This window comes from Daucus carota, chromosome 6 (assembly GCF_001625215.2).
Source record: "Daucus carota subsp. sativus chromosome 6, DH1 v3.0, whole genome shotgun sequence".
Classification (NCBI taxonomy): domain Eukaryota; kingdom Viridiplantae; phylum Streptophyta; class Magnoliopsida; order Apiales; family Apiaceae; genus Daucus; species Daucus carota.
Window position 1 is genome coordinate 17,381,473 of NC_030386.2, and position 23,569 is coordinate 17,405,041.

The 23,569-nt window shown below is 35.5% G+C and overlaps 2 protein-coding genes, 1 long non-coding RNA gene and 1 pseudogene across 3 annotated transcripts; all 4 read right to left on the reverse strand.

The window, feature by feature from the left end:
- Positions 1–412: 412 nt before the first annotated feature.
- On the reverse strand, positions 413–4,090 carry LOC108228118 (zinc finger CCCH domain-containing protein 30-like; annotated as a pseudogene).
- Positions 4,091–15,205: 11,115 nt separating this feature from the next.
- LOC135147017 (uncharacterized) lies at positions 15,206–18,140 on the reverse strand. The gene is made up of 3 exons (XR_010284297.1): positions 17,232–18,140; positions 16,341–16,404; positions 15,206–15,467 (listed from the first exon to the last, which is right to left on the reverse strand). It is a non-coding gene; the product is annotated as an uncharacterized LOC135147017 (long non-coding RNA).
- A 956-nt stretch (positions 18,141–19,096) lies between these two features.
- On the reverse strand, positions 19,097–20,104 carry LOC108225968 (uncharacterized). Its single transcript, XM_017400920.2, has one exon. It carries the CDS (start codon positions 20,102–20,104, stop codon positions 19,097–19,099), a length of 1,008 nt encoding a protein of 335 aa, XP_017256409.2.
- Positions 20,105–20,197: 93 nt separating this feature from the next.
- On the reverse strand, positions 20,198–22,755 carry LOC108226971 (uncharacterized). Its single transcript, XM_064079246.1, has 2 exons — positions 21,595–22,755; positions 20,198–21,172 (listed from the first exon to the last, which is right to left on the reverse strand). The coding sequence occupies exon 2, from the start codon at positions 20,835–20,837 to the stop codon at positions 20,325–20,327; it is 513 nt and encodes a 170-aa protein (XP_063935316.1). The 5' UTR covers positions 20,838–21,172; positions 21,595–22,755; the 3' UTR covers positions 20,198–20,324.
- Between the last annotated feature and the right edge of the window lie 814 nt (positions 22,756–23,569).

Genomic DNA, 23,569 nt, shown 5'->3' on the forward strand with positions numbered 1-23,569 from the left:
CGACTATTTTTTTATCTGAGGTCGACATCGATGTCTAGCTGTTTCATGAAATTGATTTTGACGTCTACTACCGAAAGCTCGACTATTTTATCTGACGTCGACATTGATGTCTAGGTGAATTCTGACCTGACGATTTCAACCTTTTGCCTACCCTTGTCAATCATCAATCATGAAAACAAATACTTGATTCAACCACCACTCACTAATCGCCACTTAAAGCATGAGGCTCTTCACTCACAAATCTTGGCTACCAGCCACCCCGAAAATTACAATAAACATAGCCCTCAGCCACCAAATCAAATCTAACCGGCTACCACTGCCAAACTCCGAGTAGCAAACAACAATATTCAGATCATTTTCTGGTGCAAGTTTTGTGTGTGCACGGGGAAGAGGGCTCATACTGATAAATAAATGATATAATAACTGTTTTCTGTCTCCAACGAGCACTGTATGGAAAATAGTACATAGTTCAAGGCAAAGAAGTATTGCAGAAAATTAAGACAAAATATGATTCTCTGAAGAAAATATCATACTGAAATATTCTTTCATAGAAAATCCTAGAGTTAAGAAGACATCAGAAGAGATTACCTAACATGGGCTGTGTACCTTCCTTACAGCCCGAAAAAAAGTTCACTCTGCCTCCTTTGAAGAAACAATTAATGATATTTAACAAAACAAATATCTTGCATATGCTTATCAGACTTCCTCTTCTTTTTACTGATTCCTACCTTCACCATCTGTTACCTTTATCGCATCATATCAATCCTCACCAGCCCAAAAATAGCATATAATTGCCTACATTGTTCTTTACTAAATTAAAATAAAACTGATCATTTACTAGACTGGGAGCTGATCAAGTTGCATCTGATCCAGGCACCTAGAACTGAATGATCAACAAATTCAACTTGGGAATTAGATTTCAAATCGTCACCGGATGGAGCAGCACTAGCAATTAAAGCTGGCAGTTTTATCTTTCATCTCAGGTGGCGATTCTTTGACAAGTGACTGAATCCATGAAATGTCTGGCTCCTCTGTGTTATTATTGAGGTCATTTGAAGAGGACCTTGGCAACCAGGAATTTTCATCCCCATTAACCGACCAATCGACTTTTCCGCTCGGAGAGCTCCATTTGGACCAAGAATTCACCGGGGACCCAACAATGGAAACATTATTAGAGCCGAGATCGCGGGAGCTCAGACTACGCATTTGCTGCGGCTGCTGGAACTCTCGTTGAGAGAAAGCAGTGTGCCGAGAACCCATAGGAGAAATTGGATCCACACTCCTCGGTGACATTCTTCCCGGAGACGAGACACCATATGAAGCCTGCAACAAAGGATGATCAGCACTTTTTGGAGAGAATACATTAGTATTGATAGGTGAAAGCATGTTTTGCTGCTGCTGGAACTGATTGAAAACAGCTGATCTATGAGATGGAGAGAAACCACTAGCTGAAGCAGCCTGATCAGAATAACGAGGAGAAGAAGCGAGCTCAGCTGAAAATAACTCCTCAAGATTTGAAGGAGTCAACGTTTTGGGGCGACCAGAACGGTTCAGAGACACAGGGCTGGGGCGGGACTGCGAGAGGCAGGCCAAGTCATTCAATAAAAGTTGGTGGGCATCCATATCCTCCAATAAATGCAAATCCTCTGGAGGAACATCTCGGGCACTAAGGGAAGATCTCAAGCGACTTGATTGGATGTTGCTTCCAGGGAGATGAAGCGTGGGAACATTTGGTTGGGGCCAAGCCAAAGATGAGTGAGCACCATTACCAGATGGAGACATGGGCTGATTAAATCCAGAAGGAGACATCAAAGAAGCGGATGGAGAGCCAGGCAAAAGGTTCATGGCAACAGCCATGTCCATGACACTAGCAGCGGATGCGCTGGAACGAGGAGATGGTACAGCCGACCCAGTAGATACATACAAGGGACGAAGCTCATCCGGGGTGTGAGCAAAAAAACAAACCCTCCTATCACAACTAGTCCCATCCTTACAGAGCCGTGTTCGGTATTGAGCTGGGTGTAGCCAGCATTCAAACACTCCATGGGCATATTCACACATATCACCACGCCTACAAGCACCTTTACGAAAATCAGGGCATGGTACACAACTATAATGAAACTTCCTTGGATCCCTTCTTCGAGCATTCTCTCCTGGATGAACAAAAGGACACTCAGTCCAATCATGAGAGTAAGCCCTTGAACAAGGCCTGACCTTGAAAGAGAACATGCGGAATTCATCTGTAGAATATATGCTATTCTTGATATCTGGAAGAGAGGGGTCAATTGGGTATTCTTTCTTCTCGGAAATAGCACCACCAGGAACATCAGTGAACTTCGATGGCATTGGAGAGGTTACTATATCTGAAGGGGAACAAGGGGAACCGTTATCTGGTGAAGAAGACAGGCTTGGTGAGTTACTCTGAGAAGAAATGGATACTTGTAGCTTGCAGTCACCCATTAAGCCGTCCAAAACATTACTCAGCAACAACTCCTCAAGAGACGCTTTAACATAAAGGACTTTTGGAGGGGCCACTATCACATCAACAGCACGCTGACCATTTGCATCCTTAATATCTGGATCAGCACCCACAGCCAGAAGCAGTTTAACAATGTCAACAACATTAACAGCACCTCCAGAAGCAGCACAATGGAGAGCAGTACACTTGTCCAGGCCACAAGCAATATTTACATCAACAGAAGGCTGAGAGATGATAAACTTAACAACATCAAGACTGCCGTATGTAGCAGCAACCATCAAAGGAGTTCGGTGCTCAAGAACTATATGCTTTGACCCCTTCTTCCGAACATACCAAAGTCCAACTTCATCAACTGCCAAAGAGTTCTCCTCAAGTAATGCTTTAAAAGCTTCACAGTCATTGTTAGCAGCGAATTCAAGTAAACTAGAAAAATTATCTTCAGTCTCAACAGACAATAGACCCATATTTTGCTTGTCAGATTTACTTTCTTCGGCAGATTGGGTGGACGAAGTTGATGTCGACTTTAAAACAGCGCACATGCTATTCAATCAGCTGCAAAGCCACGACACAACATTCAATAAGAACAAAAAAATTCCATAAACACAACACTTTTTAATAAACATTCGTTAGAGTGAACAGGTCACGCACAGGTAATTAATTACACATAATTCTCTTATCAAACAAGATCAAAAATTATCCGCCGCAAAGCATGAACCAACAAAGCAACGACAGTCCAACCAAATACAAATCCGACATACTTTCGTAATCAAACACCAACCTCTCAGGAATCATGATGACGGAACCAAATTGCTAATATAAGCAAACATTTAGAACCCATGACATCCAGCAAATTAAGCTCCAACATAACAATCAAAAACATATCCAATTTAGACATCTACCAATCAACCAAGCACACCATCACGCCCCAACAACTTATCCCCTATTCTCAGTTCAAATAACCCAGCAAAAGTATTTACAAGTTCTATCACCAATACTTTAACATAACCCAAAAATGAAATAGTTCACATCTTTAATTTGAATCATTTAAAAAACATTAAAAATTGCAACTTTTTAACAAATCATAGACTAATATAGATACATCAAACATAATAAATAAGCAATCTCTCTATCTCTCCAATATAGATCAAACATAATAAATAAGCACTCTCCCTCCTCTCTCTCTGTCTCTCTCTCTCTCTCTCTCTCTCTCTCTCTCTCTCTCTCTCTCTCTATCTATCTATCTACTCCCCCCTCCCCTGCCCCCTCCCTCTCTCTTTCTCTCTCACTTACACACACACAATGAATCATAGCATTGAGTACACAAGTCATCATAAGCACAAACAAGATTCAAAACAAGAAAAAGAAACTGACCCTCGATTTGAACAAGAAAGTGCAGCACAAAAGCAAGCTTGTTTACAGATCCGATGAGAAGAGGGAGTGACTTAAGACAGCAACATAGTAAGACCCCACTTATGTTTACTTGAAGATCATTCGCACAAACATGAACATGTGTGTGTTTCTCTGTGTGTGTTGTGTAATAAGTTAAGTTTGATCGATAGAGTCAAGAGAGAAAAGGGGGTTGTGTTTGTCTGTGAATATAAAAAAGAAAATTAAATTGAATTTGAGTTGAATTTGGACATTTTATTGGAATTAACGTGAGAGATAATTCTAGTGGAGATTGTGACCGGTTAGAAGTGGACAGCGGTTTATTTAAAGTCAATAATAGGAATCGGGATATAAATTTTTCTATTTGATGGATTGATTAAAAATAGGTATGCCATCTCCTCAGGTCGGTTCGGTGATCCTGGACACGACTTTCTTTTGCTTTTGAATTTTTATTAAGTTGATTGTAATTTGTAATCCTTAAAATGAGTATCCGTAAATTAACATATGACGGTTAACACTTCAAAGTTCGTAATATTTGTAGTTTGTAATTTTTCTCTTAAAAGTTTCCGTTAAAATTAAATATGAGTTGTTGGTTCAGAGATATTCTTTTCGTACTTGCATAATATAACTTTTGATTTTTATCAAAACACATATATAATAATTCGATTTTATTTTTAAAAAAATATTATTTCTTTTTCTAATAAAATGTAATTTTATAATTAAATATGATTTAATTGTATTTTTTAAAATCATACTATGCAAACGAAATATGAAGTTAGATTTTTTACAATTTTAGAAATTTTTATTCGAGAAAAAAATATATTTTAGATAATTTTATTGAGATTAAAATTGCTATATTTAATTTCTTCTAAGTAATGATGGTTAAGAGTATTAGTAATAAAGTAAAAAAAATATTTTAGGCAATATATATTAGATAAAAAAATTTCAAAGTAATTTACATATTTATTTATTTATCAAATATAAAATTTCATTTCTCAAAACTAAATTAATACAAACATTATATATTAGTAGAGTGCGTTCGGATTAGATTTAACTATATTGATGTATAAATTAATTTAATTATATTATATTCAGATTGAAATCCAATCTGATCAAAATAAATTAATATTAATAATCACTAAAATCACGTGGCAAAAAAAAAACCACTAGAATCATATTTGGGGAGATCGAAACCGTCCACAAAACTTCGGCATCAACATTAGTCTTCTTTTATTTTCGCATCACTTAAAACATGTAATTCAATAAATTGAGATGGATGTTGATTATGCATCAAAATTAACATTATTAAATATTTGTAATTATGGTCGATAGCTTAAACATGATTAATTTCATCTGATAAATTGAGATGGATGTTGATTATGCACCAAAGTTGACATTATTAAATATTTGTAATTATGATCGATAGCCTAAACATGATTAATTTCAACCAGATGTGAAGAAGAAGGTACTTGTAACTATCTCATCTTCAACAAATCGTGTGATTCCATGAAGAATGAATTAGTCAAAGTTTCTGTTTTATGTTTGTTCGGCGTGATTTTTTTTAGATAATCGTATGACTTTTCATTATCGAATTGATTTTGTATTTAAAAAAAAAGAAGAAAAACTTGAATTTCTTCAACAAACTAAAGGGTGAATGTCCTTTATAACACAATTCCATTTCACAATACCCAAAATGACAACACACGCAAATAGTGCCTGATATACCGACTTGTAAATGCATTCGTAGAATGCGCAGGTTATACACGCAGATCTTGTATGAGTTACAATTTCATCATCTATTTTGTATCATTAGCTTGCAAAATGCGCCACACGCATACTTGAAATACGTAGTTCTTGATACACGCATACAGGAAATCCGTAGTGTAACGACCCAACTTTTTTAATCAAATTATCAATACTCAAATGCTAAATCTCAAATCTCAAATGTCATTTAACATAATAAAATCCAAATGCAGCGACATTACAATTAAAATCAAGGAAGTCATAGTCTGACATAATCTCGAATAAAATGACACAACTCTATACTAGAAATATGCAAATTCAAATCTTTGGAGCAAACTTAGCCAATTCCCTCTCGATTCCAAAAGCTAGGCACCTGAAAATTTGTAAGTAATGAGCTATACAAGCCCAGCAAGATAACCAATCACACAAGCTAATGGATCAAGTATTTTACATAATTTCATAAGTTTCATAAATCCAGAATCATTATATAAGATAATTCCACAGCTCGCTAAGGTCACAAATACCCGGTGACTCGGTATCATAAGTTCATAATTTTGTCAGTAATGCGCCCCTTACTAAGGTATCATAAAGTGTGCAACCCCGAAGGTATCATAAAAGGCACTCCATAGTAAGGTATCATAGGCTAGTTCCGGAACTATACGCAAACACTAACGGTTTCATAGGTCAGAGCTAACTGGGAATTCTTATATCTAAAATATTAAACTTGATCCAAATATTTAAAATAAAAACAAAGTTCCAAATAAACAAAATAGCAGGACTGATAAGTTAACTTACTTTAGCTGCACAAGTGGTGATCCAAAATATTGCCAAACAAATCCTACGTTAAATTAATCAAACCAATTAAAATTACTAAATGATCCATATATAATGCTACGGCGTAAACAGTATCACTTCGATGTTCATATAGCATGTACAGTACAGAGTCATACTAGTTAACAGGAAACACACACCATTTTGATATTTCTGAACAAGTCAAGGTAGACAAAAAAGAAAGTACATCATACATTTTAGTACAAAATCATATTTTAGTAACATAAAATTTACACAATCATATAATAGTTTGAGATAAAATATATCGATTCAACTAAAACGTAAAACCGCGCATCATTGTTCCAAAATAATTAAATAATGTATGGCATTTCATGTATAAATCATTTTAAAATGAATAACTAAATAAATAAATTATTTTCTTATGCATCAAAATCTTAAGACTTTTGATATATATAAAAAAAATTAATCCATTAAAATCATGCTATATTTACTATCTAATATACAAAAACATTAATGCTTAAGCATGCCCATTCAATATAAATATAACTTTGGGAGCGCATGATAATTTGTACGGACCAATGCCAAATATATAAAAGCAATAAATATGTAACACCCTTATACCATATGATCATTATCATGCACTTCTAGCAAAATCATGTAATTTAATAATATTATGAAATATCTTTTCCTGTATAAGTGGATAATATAACCATCAGCTATTGCTTGGCTATATCTTGATCTTCACCAGAACATAAAATCACAACTACTTCAACAACATTTACCAAGCAACATAAAATTTCAATACAGTTCCATCATCCATATTCACTACACATATTCAGAATTTAAACATAAATTTATCTTCGTGATTTCTGGCACACTTGATAAGTCTAGAGTACATAAACACAATCTCTCAAACTACATATATATGCATCGGCTGATGGAGGAGTCTGGAGCATCCTGCTGGACCACCGTCTCTTAGGCACTATCTACAATCTCCACTGAGCACTCATACAAAAACACTCTACTAACTATTCATATCCTGGAAAAATGAGCGATTTCCATGAGTCGCAACTCAATGAATATACATCAACTTTAGTTTGTAAAAGATACTGAGATTGTCTGAAAATAACTTGTAGCGTCTTTGGTAAAATCTTCCAGAAAATAAAAGAAAGTAAGGTTCTCGAAACAATTGTAAGAAAATATTCATTTTAATATATATTTCCTGTTCGTATTTATGAGAGCAATTAATATCTTTCATTCATAATATTATCATCATCCCAAATTACACCAAGATATAACATCATCACATATATGTTTTACTTAATCATAAATCACTGACATATGTTAATCATATATGCCATGAAAGTATGAACTTGTATCTATGCATGCATGCATCTCTGTTTCTCTTTCTTTTGCTATTGTGAACAGTTCACTGTATAATGCCCGTGTTTCCACATGTCCTCAAAGGATCCATGTGTGTCTGGCCAGCTCCGTCTATGTCCGACTATGGAAATCGGCTCCGTCTATGTCCGACAAAAGTCGGCTCCGTCTATGGCTGACATATAGTCTGCTCCGTAATTACCCGTAGGTTCCATATATAAAGGTGGCCATTACACAAGTGACTGTCACTTTGACTTTTTAAGTTATCACTGTCAAATGAATGTAGGATGTGCATATGATCTGTTCTATATGCAGACTCTATGCCAATGCACCATTTGTGAAATCACAGGTCAATACACATTCCATATATATACCTGTACTTCGATATATCATGACATTACATTGACATCAAGGAACTTCAGTCATGTATAGAATCACTTAGTCACATTAGTATTCTAATATATCACCTTCAGCATATAGGAGCACGTAATCACATATCACACAGATATAAGTAGTGTTGATGTATACTCACCTTACTTCAGCAACTCAGTTACAACTTCCTGGTCCTTAAAGTTCTTCTGCACCTTTCTGTGCACCTATAAGGGACATAATTAATCATTAAAATCATTTATAACTCTATATCATAGTGTGTGTACGTGTTACCTACCCTTAAAATCCCTTCTAATTACTCTTATTGTTAATCCTTTCATTTAAAAGAGATTTGGTACTAACTGTTTCTCGCCTCACGTATTGTTACTATTTATACCTTTGGGTTACAACATTTTTCACTTACAAATCATTCGAGTTTTTCTTACGAAACCAACTCATATACCTCCCAATTTGTCCCGGGTATTTACTCAAATTATTCCATGATTTATATCATCTTTGAACTCGTCAAATTGTAACCTCAAAGTTCATTTCTTACGGGAACTAGGATTCTGCGTGTCCTGTACTAAAATGGCCATAACTTCTAAACCGTAAATCCGTTTTGCATGATTCAAGCGCTCACGCGATCTACTAACCAAACTCTATCCAGCCATATAAAGAACCCTCTTAAATTCGAAACTAAACTGTTCCGATGAACAGTAACAGCGGCTGTTATATTAACCCGGGCATGGTAACAGCTATAATCTTAACATTTCCATGATTAAACTCATATTAATCATCAACCCAAACAATTATATAACCTTCAAATCATCATATCATACTCATATCAGATCATCCTTTCAAACCCAATCAAGAACAACAACTTTACAAGCTTAAACAATAATCCAAACATGTAAACATGCTTATTATAACACCATAACCTCCTAGTAATTATCTTAAGATTTATTGAAATTCTTCCACCAAGAACATCACTATTCATAGCTATAATCAACCCTCTTTTTGAACACGTTAATGATTACGAATTTAAGAAACATACCTCTTGAATTAAAGGTCTTGAAGAGATCTTTCCAACAAGCTATAGAACACGAAAAACCGAGCTAGAAATCTTTTTCTATGAATTTTTCTTGATTTTTTTCTTATTTTCTTTCTTCCTTCACTTCGGCAGCAGATGAAACTGAAGTCTGTATACTTTGCTTTCATTTTGATTTCCTATTAACTTGATCAACCAATCAGAGTGTGCCACCCTGCAAGAATATTCCTTTGAATATGCTTTTTGGATAATTATCTATTCCATGTCCTTAAATTCTTGAAATCTTAAATTAAATCTCACTATTCTTGATCTCGTTGACGAATTCCGACGATATAATAATTCCTAGTATATTATTTGGGAATTTTTGACTGTAAAATGAGCTCATTTGGAGTCCGAAAATATTTCACTTTTTCTTAGGGATGTATCGGTCTGATATTTTTCCACTGATCCCTGTCCACTCTTAATCTCGAGATTTTTCTTCAAACTCAATATAGGAATGTTCTAGAGACTCCAAATATCATAAACGTACTAACCTTCTCTTCAGTATCCCTTCTGAAATTCCGCTGGTTTAGTTTAAAGGTCATTTTGCAGTCCGGAAATCTTGGGTATCTGGCTCCTTTATTCCTTTTTATTTTAACTTCCTTGAGCTTCGTAAAATTTCCGAAAATTCATAAATGAGTTCCACAATTTATTTAGATACTCTAGGAAAATTCTTGGCTCATTTTGTGTCTATTCTATTTTCACTTATTTTCTAATAACTGGATTTTATAATCACAGTTCGGTGCAAAATCATACAATTCTGACCGTACTTTTGTTCACTATTTCTCCGCTCTGGTAATTTATAAAATATCTAAAAATTATTCTGAGACTTTTATTTTTACCCCTTCATGTCCTTTCTCCTTTATAGGGTCACTTTACTATTCGCAAATTCCTTATAAATCCTAAAACAAAATATTTTTGTTAAATCTAAAAATCCCGAAAACTATTTTAATACATTCAAAAGTATTATATAAGCATTTGTTTGGGACCAGGGTGTGACAACTCTTCCCCCCTTAAAGAATTTTGTCCTCAAAATTCAAAAATATACCTGGATTGTCGAATAGGTGAGGGTACTTGCTTCTCATATGCTCCTCTGTCTCCCATGTGGCTTCTTCCACCGCGTGGTTTCTCCATAGTACTTTGACTAGCGGTATTTCTCTATTCCTCAGTTGTTTGGTCTTGTGCCCTATTATCTTGACAGGTTCTTCAATGTAACTCAAATTGTCATTGATTTCTATCCCGGGGTCCTTCAAAACGTGTGTAGGATCTGACCTATATCTTCGTAACATGCTTACATGAAATACATCATGGATTTGAGAAAGTTCTGGGGGCAATGCTAATCTATAGGCAAGTGGTCCTATCTTCTCAATTATTTCATATGGTCCAATATACCTAGGACTCAACTTCCCTTTATTGCTGAATCTCATCACCCCTTTCCATGGCGATACTTTCAGAAATACTTTATCACCTACTTGATATTCCATCTCTCTTCTATTTTGATCCTCATAACTTTTCTGTCGATCTTGGGTAGCCTTCAGCTTTGCTTTTACAATGTTTACCTTATCTACTGCATTCTGGACAAGTTCTGGCCCTTCTAAAATGATAGTACCTTCTTTATCCCAATACAAGGGACTTCTGCACTTCCGTCCATACAAGGCTTCATAAGGTGCCATTCCAATACTGCTATGAAAATGATTGTTGTAGGCGAATTCCATCAAAGCAATATATTCATCCCATGAACCTTTAAACTCAATCACACACGCTCTTAACATTTCCTCTAACGTTTGAATGGTTCTTTCAGATTGCCCATCAGTCTGAGGATGAAAGGCTGTACTAAAATTCAATCTTGTACCCATTGCTTCTTGTAAACTTTTCCAAAATCTAGAAGTAAATCTTGGATCTCTATCTGAAACAATGGATATTGGTACTCCATGTAATCGTACAATCTCATTCACATACCTTTGAGCTAAATGATCTAGTGTGCAACCCCAACGTATTGGTAGAAAATGAGCTGATTTGGTAAGTCGATCAACAATGATCCATATTGCATCATTTCCCTTCCTTGTCTTGGGTAAATTTGTTACAAAATCCATAGTGATCTTTTCCCACTTCCACTCAGGAATCGACAACGGATGTAACTTCCCAGCTGGAGCTTGATGTTCCACTTTCACTTGTTGACACGTTAAACATTTGGCTGTAAACTCTGCCACATCTCTTTTCATTCCAGACCACCAATAATGAGATTTCATCGTATTATACATTTTTGTTGCTCCGGGATGCATGGCATATGGAGCATTATGAGCTTCATCTAGAATTTCTCGTCTTAAGTCTTCATCATTTGGAACACAAATTCTGTTTCCTAACATTAAAGTATCCTCATATAACGTGAACTGAGTTTCTTGACCTTGTCTTACTCTCTCGACTGCGTCTCTTAATTTAGGATCATTTATTTGTGCCTTCTGGATCCTTTCCTTCAACACCGGTCGGATATTTAGTGTAGCCAATAAAACTCCACAGGTGTCAACCTCTAGCCCAATATTCATCTTTCTTAATTCAACTAAAGATGGGAACGTCGATCCTTGAAGATTTGCTACGCTACTACATTTCCGACTTAAAGCGTCTGCCACTATATTGGCCTTTCCTGGGTGATATTCTAACGTACAATCATAATCCTTTAAAAGTTCCACCCATCTTCTCTGTCTCATATTCAACTCTTTCTGACTCATTAAATACTTTAGACTCTTATGGTCTGTAAAAATCTGAAATGTCTCCCCGTATAAGTAATGCCTCCAAATTTTCAATGCAAAAACAATTGCTGCCAATTCTAGATCATGTACAGGATATGACTTTTCATGCGGTCTGAGCTGTCTTGAAGCATAAGCTATAACTTTTCCATATTGCATAAGGACACATCCTAAGCCTTGTTGTGACGCATCACTATATACTACAAAACCACCTTGTCCTGAGGGTGTAGTCAACACTGGAGCTGATGTCAATCTTCGCTTTAATTCATCAAAACTTTGTTGAGCTTCTTCAGTCCATTGAAAAGGAACATTCTTTCTGAGTAATTTGGTCATTGGTCCGGCAATCTTGGAAAATCCTTCAACAAAACGTCTGTAATAACCAGCCATTCCTAGGAAACTCCTCACTTCTGTAACATTCTTGGGTACTTCCCAATTCCATATAGCCTCTATTTTCTTTGGGTCCACTTCAATTCCTTTACTAGAAATAACATGTCCTAGGAATACGACATGGTCCAACCAAAACTCACATTTACTCAACTTAGCATATAATTGGTTTTCTCTTAAGATTTGTAACGCTGTTCTTAAATGCTCTTCGTGCTCCGATTTACTCTTTGAATATACCAATATATCATCGATGAATACTATAACAAATTTATCCAGAAAAGGTTGAAACACTTTGTTCATAAGCGCCATAAACACAGCTGGAGCATTTGTTAACCCAAACGGCATAACTAGAAATTCAAAGTGACCATATCTAGTTCGGAAAGCAGTCTTTGGGATATCTTCCTTAGCAATCTTCAATTGATGATATCCTGATCTCAAATCAATCTTTGAAAACACTTGAGCCCCTTGTAATTGATCAAATAAGTCATCTATTCTTGGTAATGGATATTTGTTCTTAACCGTGACTTGATTTAATTTTCGATAATCGATACATAGCCTCATAGTTCCATCCTTCTTTTTGACAAATAATACTGGTGCTCCCCATGGTGAAACACTTGGGCGGATAAAACCTTTTTCCAATAATTCTATCAACTGCTTCTTTAACTCTTTTAACTCTACGGGTGCCATTCGGTAAGGAGGAATAGAAATAGGGGTACTACCAGGAACTGTCTCAATACTAAACTCTATGTCTCTATCCGGCGGCATTCCTGGCAAATCATCTGGAAACACATCTGGGAATTCTCGAACTATTGGAATATTCTCAAGTTTAGTTGAGGTAATGTTCGGGTCTACCACGTGCGCTAAATACGCTTCACAGCCCTTTCTAATCATCTTAAAAGCACTCATAGCCGAAATTAAACAACTAAGTATCATCCTACATTCTCCTTGAAATACGACTATCCCTTGTCCTGGTGACTCGATCGTAACTTCTTTAGCGTAACAATCAACTTTAGCATGATGTCTTGTCAACCAATCCATGCCTAGTATGATATCAAACTCTTGAAAAGGCAATACTATCAAGTCTGCTTTTAATTCCGTATTTCCTATTTCGATAGGACAGTCTCTATATATTTGATCTACTACTTCCACTTCTCCTAGTGGTGTATGAACATTTACTTTGAGATCTAGTATTTCATGACTTCTATGCAAGTGAGATGTCATTTTAGATGATATGAATGAATGTGTTGAACCAGGGTCGATAAGAACATACGCATCTAATTGATATAAAAGAACTTTACCCGTTATAACCTCGGGTGCAGCTTCAGCCTCTCCTCTCGTTAATGCAAAAACTCGTGCCTGGGTTGGTGGATTTGAACTTTGAGCCTGTGATCTTCCAATGCCTCCACCAGTGCTACCTGTACCCTTCTTGCCTCTACCTCTTCCAAAAGATGTACCAACTCCTTTCACTTCTACATTCTGAACACTTGGTTCAGATACAGCATGTACATTTTCCCTTTTGTTGGGACAGTCTCTAATGAAATGGCCTTGTTCCCCACACAAATAACATCCTCCCGTTTGAGCTCTACATTGCCCAAAATGTTGCCTTCCACAAGTTTGACATGTAGGCTTCACCTGTACATTTGAACCTCGGCTAAGAGTTGGATTTGATCGAGGGTTATTCAATCTCCCACCTTGAGCACCAGAAAAACCTCCTCTTGTAATAGATTTAATGGGTGCACTAACATTTGGACGCTTCTTAGGCCTTCCACCAGCCTCTCCAGCAAATCTTGTTTCTTCTCTCTTTGACTTTGAGAAGAAAGCAGGCTTCTCTTTAATCAAGCGTTCAGCTCGAATCGCTGCAGCCCTCAAATCTGTATAACTCCTAAGTTCTCCAATAGTAATTTTACTCCTGATCTCATACTTGAGACCTTCCTCAAAACGTCTACATTTGTCCCTCTCAGTTGCCACCATTGATGAGGCATATTGGGACAATTGGGTGAACTTGACTTCGTACTCAGCTACCGTCATATTTCCTTGCTTCAAATTCAAGAACTCTCTTTGTTTCTCATCCCTATAGATCTCTGGCATATACTTATCTTTAAACTCTCGCTGAAAATCATCCCAAGTAAGTTTTGGTGGTTGAGCATCTGAGTTAGGAACAGTCTCCCACCAGTCATAAGCATCATCTTGGAGTAAGGATACTGCATAATCAAACTTCTCTTCGTCTCCACAATGCATCATATTAAACACTCTCTTTGTCCTTTTTAACCATGACTCAGCTTCAGTTGGATCTATGGTACCATAGAAATCAGTCGCCCCTAGCTTCCTAAGTTCTTTATAATTCCGTTTAACTGGTGCATTCCTACGAACAACTTGGGGTTCTGACATAGCTTGCTGCTCAGGTACTTGTCTTTCTACTTCTACAGTGGCCTCATGCCTAGATTCTTGTGGAATAGGTATAGACTCCTCGTGTCTAGACTCATGTGGAGTATGTGATCCACTACCAGATGGTTGGTGGTCAGCTGGACTCCTTTGTGCAGCCTGTTCATTGGATGCTCCTTCCATCGCCTTCTGCACATATAAACATATCTTAGATACTATATCACTCAAACATCCTAACCGTACTTCTATGCCCTAGAGGTCATATCCCTGCTCTGATACCAACTAAATGTAACACCCTTATACCATATGATCATTATCATGCACTTCTAGCAAAATCATGTAATTTAATAATATTATGAAATATCTTTTCCTGTATAAGTGGATAATATAACCATCAGCTATTGCTTGGCTATATCTTGATCTTCACCAGAACATAAAATCACAACTACTTCAACAACATTTACCAAGCAACATAAAATTTCAATACAGTTCCATCATCCATATTCACTACACATATTCAGAATTTAAACATAAATTTATCTTCGTGATTTCTGGCACACTTGATAAGTCTAGAGTACATAAACACAATCTCTCAAACTACATATATATGCATCGGCTGATGGAGGAGTCTGGAGCATCCTGCTGGACCACCGTCTCTTAGGCACTATCTACAATCTCCACTGAGCACTCATACAAAAACACTCTACTAACTATTCATATCCTGGAAAAATGAGCGATTTCCATGAGTCGCAACTCAATGAATATACATCAACTTTAGTTTGTAAAAGATACTGAGATTGTCTGAAAATAACTTGTAGCGTCTTTGGTAAAATCTTCCAGAAAATAAAAGAAAGTAAGGTTCTCGAAACAATTGTAAGAAAATATTCATTTTAATATATATTTCCTGTTCGTATTTATGAGAGCAATTAATATCTTTCATTCATAATATTATCATCATCCCAAATTACACCAAGATATAACATCATCACATATATGTTTTACTTAATCATAAATCACTGACATATGTTAATCATATATGCCATGAAAGTATGAACTTGTATCTATGCATGCATGCATCTCTGTTTCTCTTTCTTTTGCTATTGTGAACAGTTCACTGTATAATGCCCGTGTTTCCACATGTCCTCAAAGGATCCATGTGTGTCTGGCCAGCTCCGTCTATGTCCGACTATGGAAATCGGCTCCGTCTATGTCCGACAAAAGTCGGCTCCGTCTATGGCTGACATATAGTCTGCTCCGTAATTACCCGTAGGTTCCATATATAAAGGTGGCCATTACACAAGTGACTGTCACTTTGACTTTTTAAGTTATCACTGTCAAATGAATGTAGGATGTGCATATGATCTGTTCTATATGCAGACTCTATGCCAATGCACCATTTGTGAAATCACAGGTCAATACACATTCCATATATATACCTGTACTTCGATATATCATGACATTACATTGACATCAAGGAACTTCAGTCATGTATAGAATCACTTAGTCACATTAGTATTCTAATATATCACCTTCAGCATATAGGAGCACGTAATCACATATCACACAGATATAAGTAGTGTTGATGTATACTCACCTTACTTCAGCAACTCAGTTACAACTTCCTGGTCCTTAAAGTTCTTCTGCACCTTTCTGTGCACCTATAAGGGACATAATTAATCATTAAAATCCTTTATAACTCTATATCATAGTGTGTGTACGTGTTACCTACCCTTAAAATCCCTTCTAATTACTCTTATTGTTAATCCTTTCATTTAAAAGAGATTTGGTACTAACTGTTTCTCGCCTCACGTATTGTTACTATTTATACCTTTGGGTTACAACATTTTTCACTTACAAATCATTCGAGTTTTTCTTACGAAACCAACTCATATACCTCCCAATTTGTCCCGGGTATTTACTCAAATTATTCCATGATTTATATCATCTTTGAACTCGTCAAATTGTAACCTCAAAGTTCATTTCTTACGGGAACTAGGATTCTGCGTGTCCTGTACTAAAATGGCCATAACTTCTAAACCGTAAATCCGTTTTGCATGATTCAAGCGCTCACGCGATCTACTAACCAAACTCTATCCAGCCATATAAAGAACCCTCTTAAATTCGAAACTAAACTGTTCCGATGAACAGTAACAGCGGCTGTTATATTAACCCGGGCATGGTAACAGCTATAATCTTAACATTTCCATGATTAAACTCATATTAATCATCAACCCAAACAATTATATAACCTTCAAATCATCATATCATACTCATATCAGATCATCCTTTCAAACCCAATCAAGAACAACAACTTTACAAGCTTAAACAATAATCCAAACATGTAAACATGCTTATTATAACACCATAACCTCCTAGTAATTATCTTAAGATTTATTGAAATTCTTCCACCAAGAACATCACTATTCATAGCTATAATCAACCCTCTTTTTGAACATGTTAATGATTACGAATTTAAGAAACATACCTCTTGAATTAAAGGTCTTGAAGAGATCTTTCCAACAAGCTATAGAACACGAAAAACCGAGCTAGAAATCTTTTTCTATGAATTTTTCTTGATTTTTTTCTTATTTTCTTTCTTCCTTCACTTCGGCAGCAGATGAAACTGAAGTCTGTATACTTTGCTTTCATTTTGATTTCCTATTAACTTGATCAACCAATCAGAGTGTGCCACCCTGCAAGAATATTCCTTTGAATATGCTTTTTGGATAATTATCTATTCCATGTCCTTAAATTCTTGAAATCTTAAATTAAATCTCACTATTCTTGATCTCGTTGACGAATTCCGACGATATAATAATTCCTAGTATATTATTTGGGAATTTTTGACTGTAAAATGAGCTCATTTGGAGTCCGAAAATATTTCACTTTTTCTTAGGGATGTATCGGTCTGATATTTTTCCACTGATCCCTGTCCACTCTTAATCTCGAGATTTTTCTTCAAACTCAATATAGGAATGTTCTAGAGACTCCAAATATCATAAACGTACTAACCTTCTCTTCAGTATCCCTTCTGAAATTCCGCTGGTTTAGTTTAAAGGTCATTTTGCAGTCCGGAAATCTTGGGTATCTGGCTCCTTTATTCCTTTTTATTTTAACTTCCTTGAGCTTCGTAAAATTTCCGAAAATTCATAAATGAGTTCCACAATTTATTTAGATACTCTAGGAAAATTCTTGGCTCATTTTGTGTCTATTCTATTTTCACTTATTTTCTAATAACTGGATTTTATAATCACAGTTCGGTGCAAAATCATACAATTCTGACCGTACTTTTGTTCACTATTTCTCCGCTCTGGTAATTTATAAAATATCTAAAAATTATTCTGAGACTTTTATTTTTACCCCTTCATGTCCTTTCTCCTTTATAGGGTCACTTTACTATTCGCAAATTCCTTATAAATCCTAAAACAAAATATTTTTGTTAAATCTAAAAATCCCGAAAACTATTTTAATACATTCAAAAGTATTATATAAGCATTTGTTTGGGACCAGGGTGTGACAAAATACCCTTTAGGGAAGAATATTTTTAATAATTATTTGAAAGTAATAGCATCGACATATTTGTAAAAATGCACACAATAACATGCTTTGCAAAACAAGGAGGATGATTTAACCAAGCTAAAAGTAAATATTACATGAGCAGTAGCGGTTCAAGTGCATAGTAAAACCATAGAATACTATATTAAACAAGTATGCCTACAAAAGAAGAAGTACAGTAAAATATACCTCGATAGAAGAGTACTGTGCAAATGAAAATGAACCGGGTACATGTATATTTATTTACAGATTAGATAAGGTCCACTCCTAGGTTTGTGGGTAGTTATCACTCCACTACCTTTCAAATCACGTACACATTATCTATTCATAGCAGTAGTCTTTTTGACTAAGTAAAACATCCAAAGAATAAAAAATAAAGTACACTTAATCATATAGATATTTATAACCAAATACATCATCTCGTAACGTATTAAATAAAATCTACATACACAACATGCGAAACATACTATTTTGCAACTATAATATTCGAAAATATCATTTACTTTTTTTTAAATCAAAATAATACTTATAAAGTTCCAAAGACATATATATATATATATATATATATATATATATATATATATATATATATATATATATATATATATTTATAACAAAATCTTGGGTATTACATTCTACCCTCCTTAAAAAAATTTGGTCCCCAAATTTAAACATACAAAAAAATGTTCACGTGTCAAAAATAATAGAAAAATAAAAAAAAATTAGTTAATTAATAATTCTGATAACTTTTACGCATAAAAAAAAAACACATAATCATAGAAGTAGTTGTGTACCTTAATCTGTGTTTGGCCCGGTAGGAAGTTTAAACACTCGTCCATAGTTTGGTCCAAGGGCGGCTAGAGTGCCCTTGTTCTTATTGTCCTTGTCCCTTGAAGTATCGCGTTTTGGACACTCTGCAACCTTATGCCCAGTCTCACCACAGCTAAAACAAGCTCCTGTGTTCCAGCGACAGTCCTTGTCTAAGTGATTTCTTCCGCATCTCGAACAAGAAAGCCTAGCTCCTGAATCGCGTCGATTAAAATTCCCTCGGTTATTGAACTTCTTTGCTGGTCCATTCTCATTAAATCCGCTGGTAGGCTCGGCCCTCTTCTTAGGCTCAGAATCTTTCTTTTCATCTTCTACCGTCAATCCTCTTTCCACTACTAAAGCCTTGTTTAACACCATCTTGTAACTGTTCAGCTCAAAAGCAGCCACATGCCTCTTAATCTCACTTCTCAGTCCCTCCTCAAACCTACGTGCCCTACTAACTTCGTCCACAACTAGAGCTGGCGCATACTTAGCTAGACGAGCAAATTCGGCTTCATACTCCGACACGGTTTGTTTCTCTCCTTGTTCTAACCTAATAAAGTCTCTCTCCAACTTAGCTCTAATTGTCCTAGGAAAATATTTATCCTTAAAAGATTCAGTGAAAGTTTCCCAAGTGTAAGGTTGGGCTGCCTCTTCCTCGTTGCCATCCACTCGTCTCTTTTCCATAAGCCACCAATCATAAGCACTCCCCTGAAGTTGGTAACTTGCCAAACTAACCTTCTGCTCATCATTACTTCCTAACAACTCAAAAATCTTCTCCATCTCCTGTAACCACTTATCCACCTCTGAAGGATTTGTGGATCCCTCAAAAACTGGAGGACTCAATCTCTTAAACTCAGCTATTAGGCTTCTAGGTCTATTTTGTTGATTTCCAACCAATGTTGCTAAAGTTTCTGCTAGTTGATTCATCACATTTGCACCTCCATTATTGTTGTTGTTGGCATTTCCATTGTTAGTTCTTCGTTGGCGATTCATGATTCCTACATAATTTACATAAAACTCAATCCTAATGCGAAATGTAAAGCAAAAGAAATATATATGCCAAAATATTAGTTGATAACAATTTTATTCATAATCAGTCTGAAAACAATACAATTTTTTTTTCCTACTCAATAATAATAAAAAGTACATCCAAAAGAAATGCATTGCGTCCTAAACATAACGTCTACTACAAAGAAAACTCTCCACCAAAATCCTAATCTGAAGAATAGTTGTCTGAAGGGGAAACACTCGCAGAGGAAGGGTAATCATAATGACCACCTCCTCTTAAAGCATCCCCTACAAGTGCGACACTTCGCAAGACCTCAACTCGCGTTTCCTTCGCAAAACTCTTAATGTATTTCTTGGCTCTTTTGTTCACACATCTACCCCTTAACGAGGTACTGTAAAATCTATCACAGCCCTCAAGTAAGTGCTCTCTCAACCTCACTAGTCGGTGCTCAGCTGTATCCAGCTTCAGGTTTGTCTCTTCTAGCTCAGCTCGAAGACTTTCAACTTCTATCTCGAGCTCAGACTTCTTAGCGGGCCTATTAACAATCTCTCCTGGATTATCTTCAATTGGTCCATCACTATCATTATCAGATTCAGGGTCAAGGTTATTAATTGAATCATCACTGTCAGAGCTAGGGTCATAGTCTGATGGTGGTGGTGAACTATCGGTCGGATCCTCAATGTCGGACATCTCAACCTCAGGGTACTCATCTGCCATCTACAAAAGTCACAAAGATATATTAATATTTTAAAACTCAACTCACAGGTCACGCCTAAATGGCAGTCTACAGGAAGTAAACCCTGGCTCTGAATACCAACTGTAACGACCCAACTTTTTTAATCAAATTATCAATACTCAAATGCTAAATCTCAAATCTCAAATGTCATTTAACATAATAAAATCCAAATGCAACGACATTACAATTAAAATCAAGGAAGTCATAGTCTGACATAATCTCGAATAAAATGACACAACTCTATACTAGAAATATGCAAATTCAAATCTTTGGAGCAAACTTAGCCAATTCCCTCTCGATTCCAAAAGCTAGGCACCTGAAAATTTGTAAGTAATGAGCTATACAAGCCCAGCAAGATAACCAATCACACAAGCTAATGGATCAAGTATTTTACATAATTTCATAAGTTTCATAAATCCAGAATCATTATATAAGATAATTCCACAGCTCGCTAAGGTCACAAATACCCGGTGACTCGGTATCATAAGTTCATAATTTTGTCAGTAATGCGCCCCTTACTAAGGTATCATAAAGTGTGCAACCCCGAAGGTATCATAAAAGGCACTCCATAGTAAGGTATCATAGGCTAGTTCCGGAACTATACGCAAATACTAACGGTTTCATAGGTCAGAGCTAACTGGGAATTCTTATATCTAAAATATTAAACTTGATCCAAATATTTAAAATAAAAACAAAGTTCCAAATAAACAAAATAGCAGGACTGATAAGTTAACTTACTTTAGCTGCACAAGTGGTGATCCAAAATATTGCCAAACAAATCCTACGTTAAATTAATCAAACCAATTAAAATTACTAAATGATCCATATATAATGCTACGGCGTAAACAGTATCACTTCGATGTTCATATAGCATGTACAGTACAGAGTCATACTAGTTAACAGGAAACACACACCATTTTGATATTTCTGAACAAGTCAAGGTAGACAAAAAAGAAAGTACATCATACATTTTAGTACAAAATCATATTTTAGTAACATAAAATTTACACAATCATATAATAGTTTGAGATAAAATATATCGATTCAACTAAAACGTAAAACCGCGCATCATTGTTCCAAAATAATTAAATAATGTATGGCATTTCATGTATAAATCATTTTAAAATGAATAACTAAATAAATAAATTATTTTCTTATGCATCAAAATCTTAAGACTTTCGATATATATAAAAAAAATTAATCCATTAAAATCATGCTATATTTACTATCTAATATACAAAAACATTAATGCTTAAGCATGCCCATTCAATATAAATATAACTTTGGGAGCGCATGATAATTTGTACGGACCAATGCCAAATATATAAAAGCAATAAATACCCTTTAGGGAAGAATATTTTTAATAATTATTTGAAAGTAATAGCATCGACATATTTGTAAAAATGCACACAATAACATGCTTTGCAAAACAAGGAGGATGATTTAACCAAGCTAAAAGTAAATATTACATGAGCAGTAGCGGTTCAAGTGCATAGTAAAACCATAGAATACTATATTAAACAAGTATGCCTACAAAAGAAGAAGTACAGTAAAATATACCTCGATAGAAGAGTACTGTGCAAATGAAAATGAACCGGGTACATGTATATTTATTTACAGATTAGATAAGGTCCACTCCTAGGTTTGTGGGTAGTTATCACTCCACTACCTTTCAAATCACGTACACATTATCTATTCATAGCAGTAGTCTTTTTGACTAAGTAAAACATCCAAAGAATAAAAAATAAAGTACACTTAATCATATAGATATTTATAACCAAATACATCATCTCGTAACGTATTAAATAAAATCTACATACACAACATGCGAAACATACTATTTTGCAACTATAATATTCGAAAATATCATTTACTTTTTTTTTAAATCAAAATAATACTTATAAAGTTCCAAAGACATATATATATATATATATATATATATATATATATATATATTTATAACAAAATCTTGGGTATTACATTAGTCCTTGATAACGATGCCAAAAAGTATGTGCATTAGATCACCTATGTTTACTACCAAAACCCCGGTGTGTGGCTGGATTGTGAGCCAGCCAGTTCCTTCCTTGAATATCTGCAAGCCTCTTGTGTTGTTCTGATAGAGGATGGTTAAAATGCTGGAATCAGTGTGCACTGCTAGTCCCATGGCATGGTCTGGATCGGGACAAACAGGTAGGAGTTTTACTGTATGGCAGCTCCTCCTAGGCTAGCCCAACTAATGTCTTCCTCTGTTAGGCCACACGAGCCTCAATTCAAACCCAGATCATTTAAAGGATGCGTAGGTGATCGGGTAAAATGAACACTTATATCGAACTCTGATATTTTGGGCACATGGTTCTTGAATATCAGTTAATATGAGCATTTTCTCCAAACTAAACTACGTTATTAAATACATCTCACATTTCCTCGTAAACTTTCTTATGGACATATTTGGTTTAATTTCAAATAGATCTACCAGACCCGTCTCTCAAAAACGACATGAAAAACTGTTTCTCGTTTAAAATGAATTGATATCGATGGCTACTACTTCTGAGTAGGACATCGATTAATTTTTCTCTGATGTTGCTTTCAATGCCTAGGTGAAATCTGACCTACCGATTTCAACTATTTGTCTACCTGTGTCGATCGTAAAAACAAAAACTTAATCGGCTACCACTCACTAATCACTACTAGAAGCATGATGTTCTTAACTCAC

Coding starts and splice junctions, on each gene's coding strand:
- LOC108225968 (XM_017400920.2), bottom strand. CDS start 20,104: ATGAATCGCCAACGAAGAACTAACAATGGAAATGCCAACAACAACAAT.
- LOC108226971 (XM_064079246.1), bottom strand. CDS start 20,837: ATGGCAGATGAGTACCCTGAGGTTGAGATGTCCGACATTGAGGATCCG.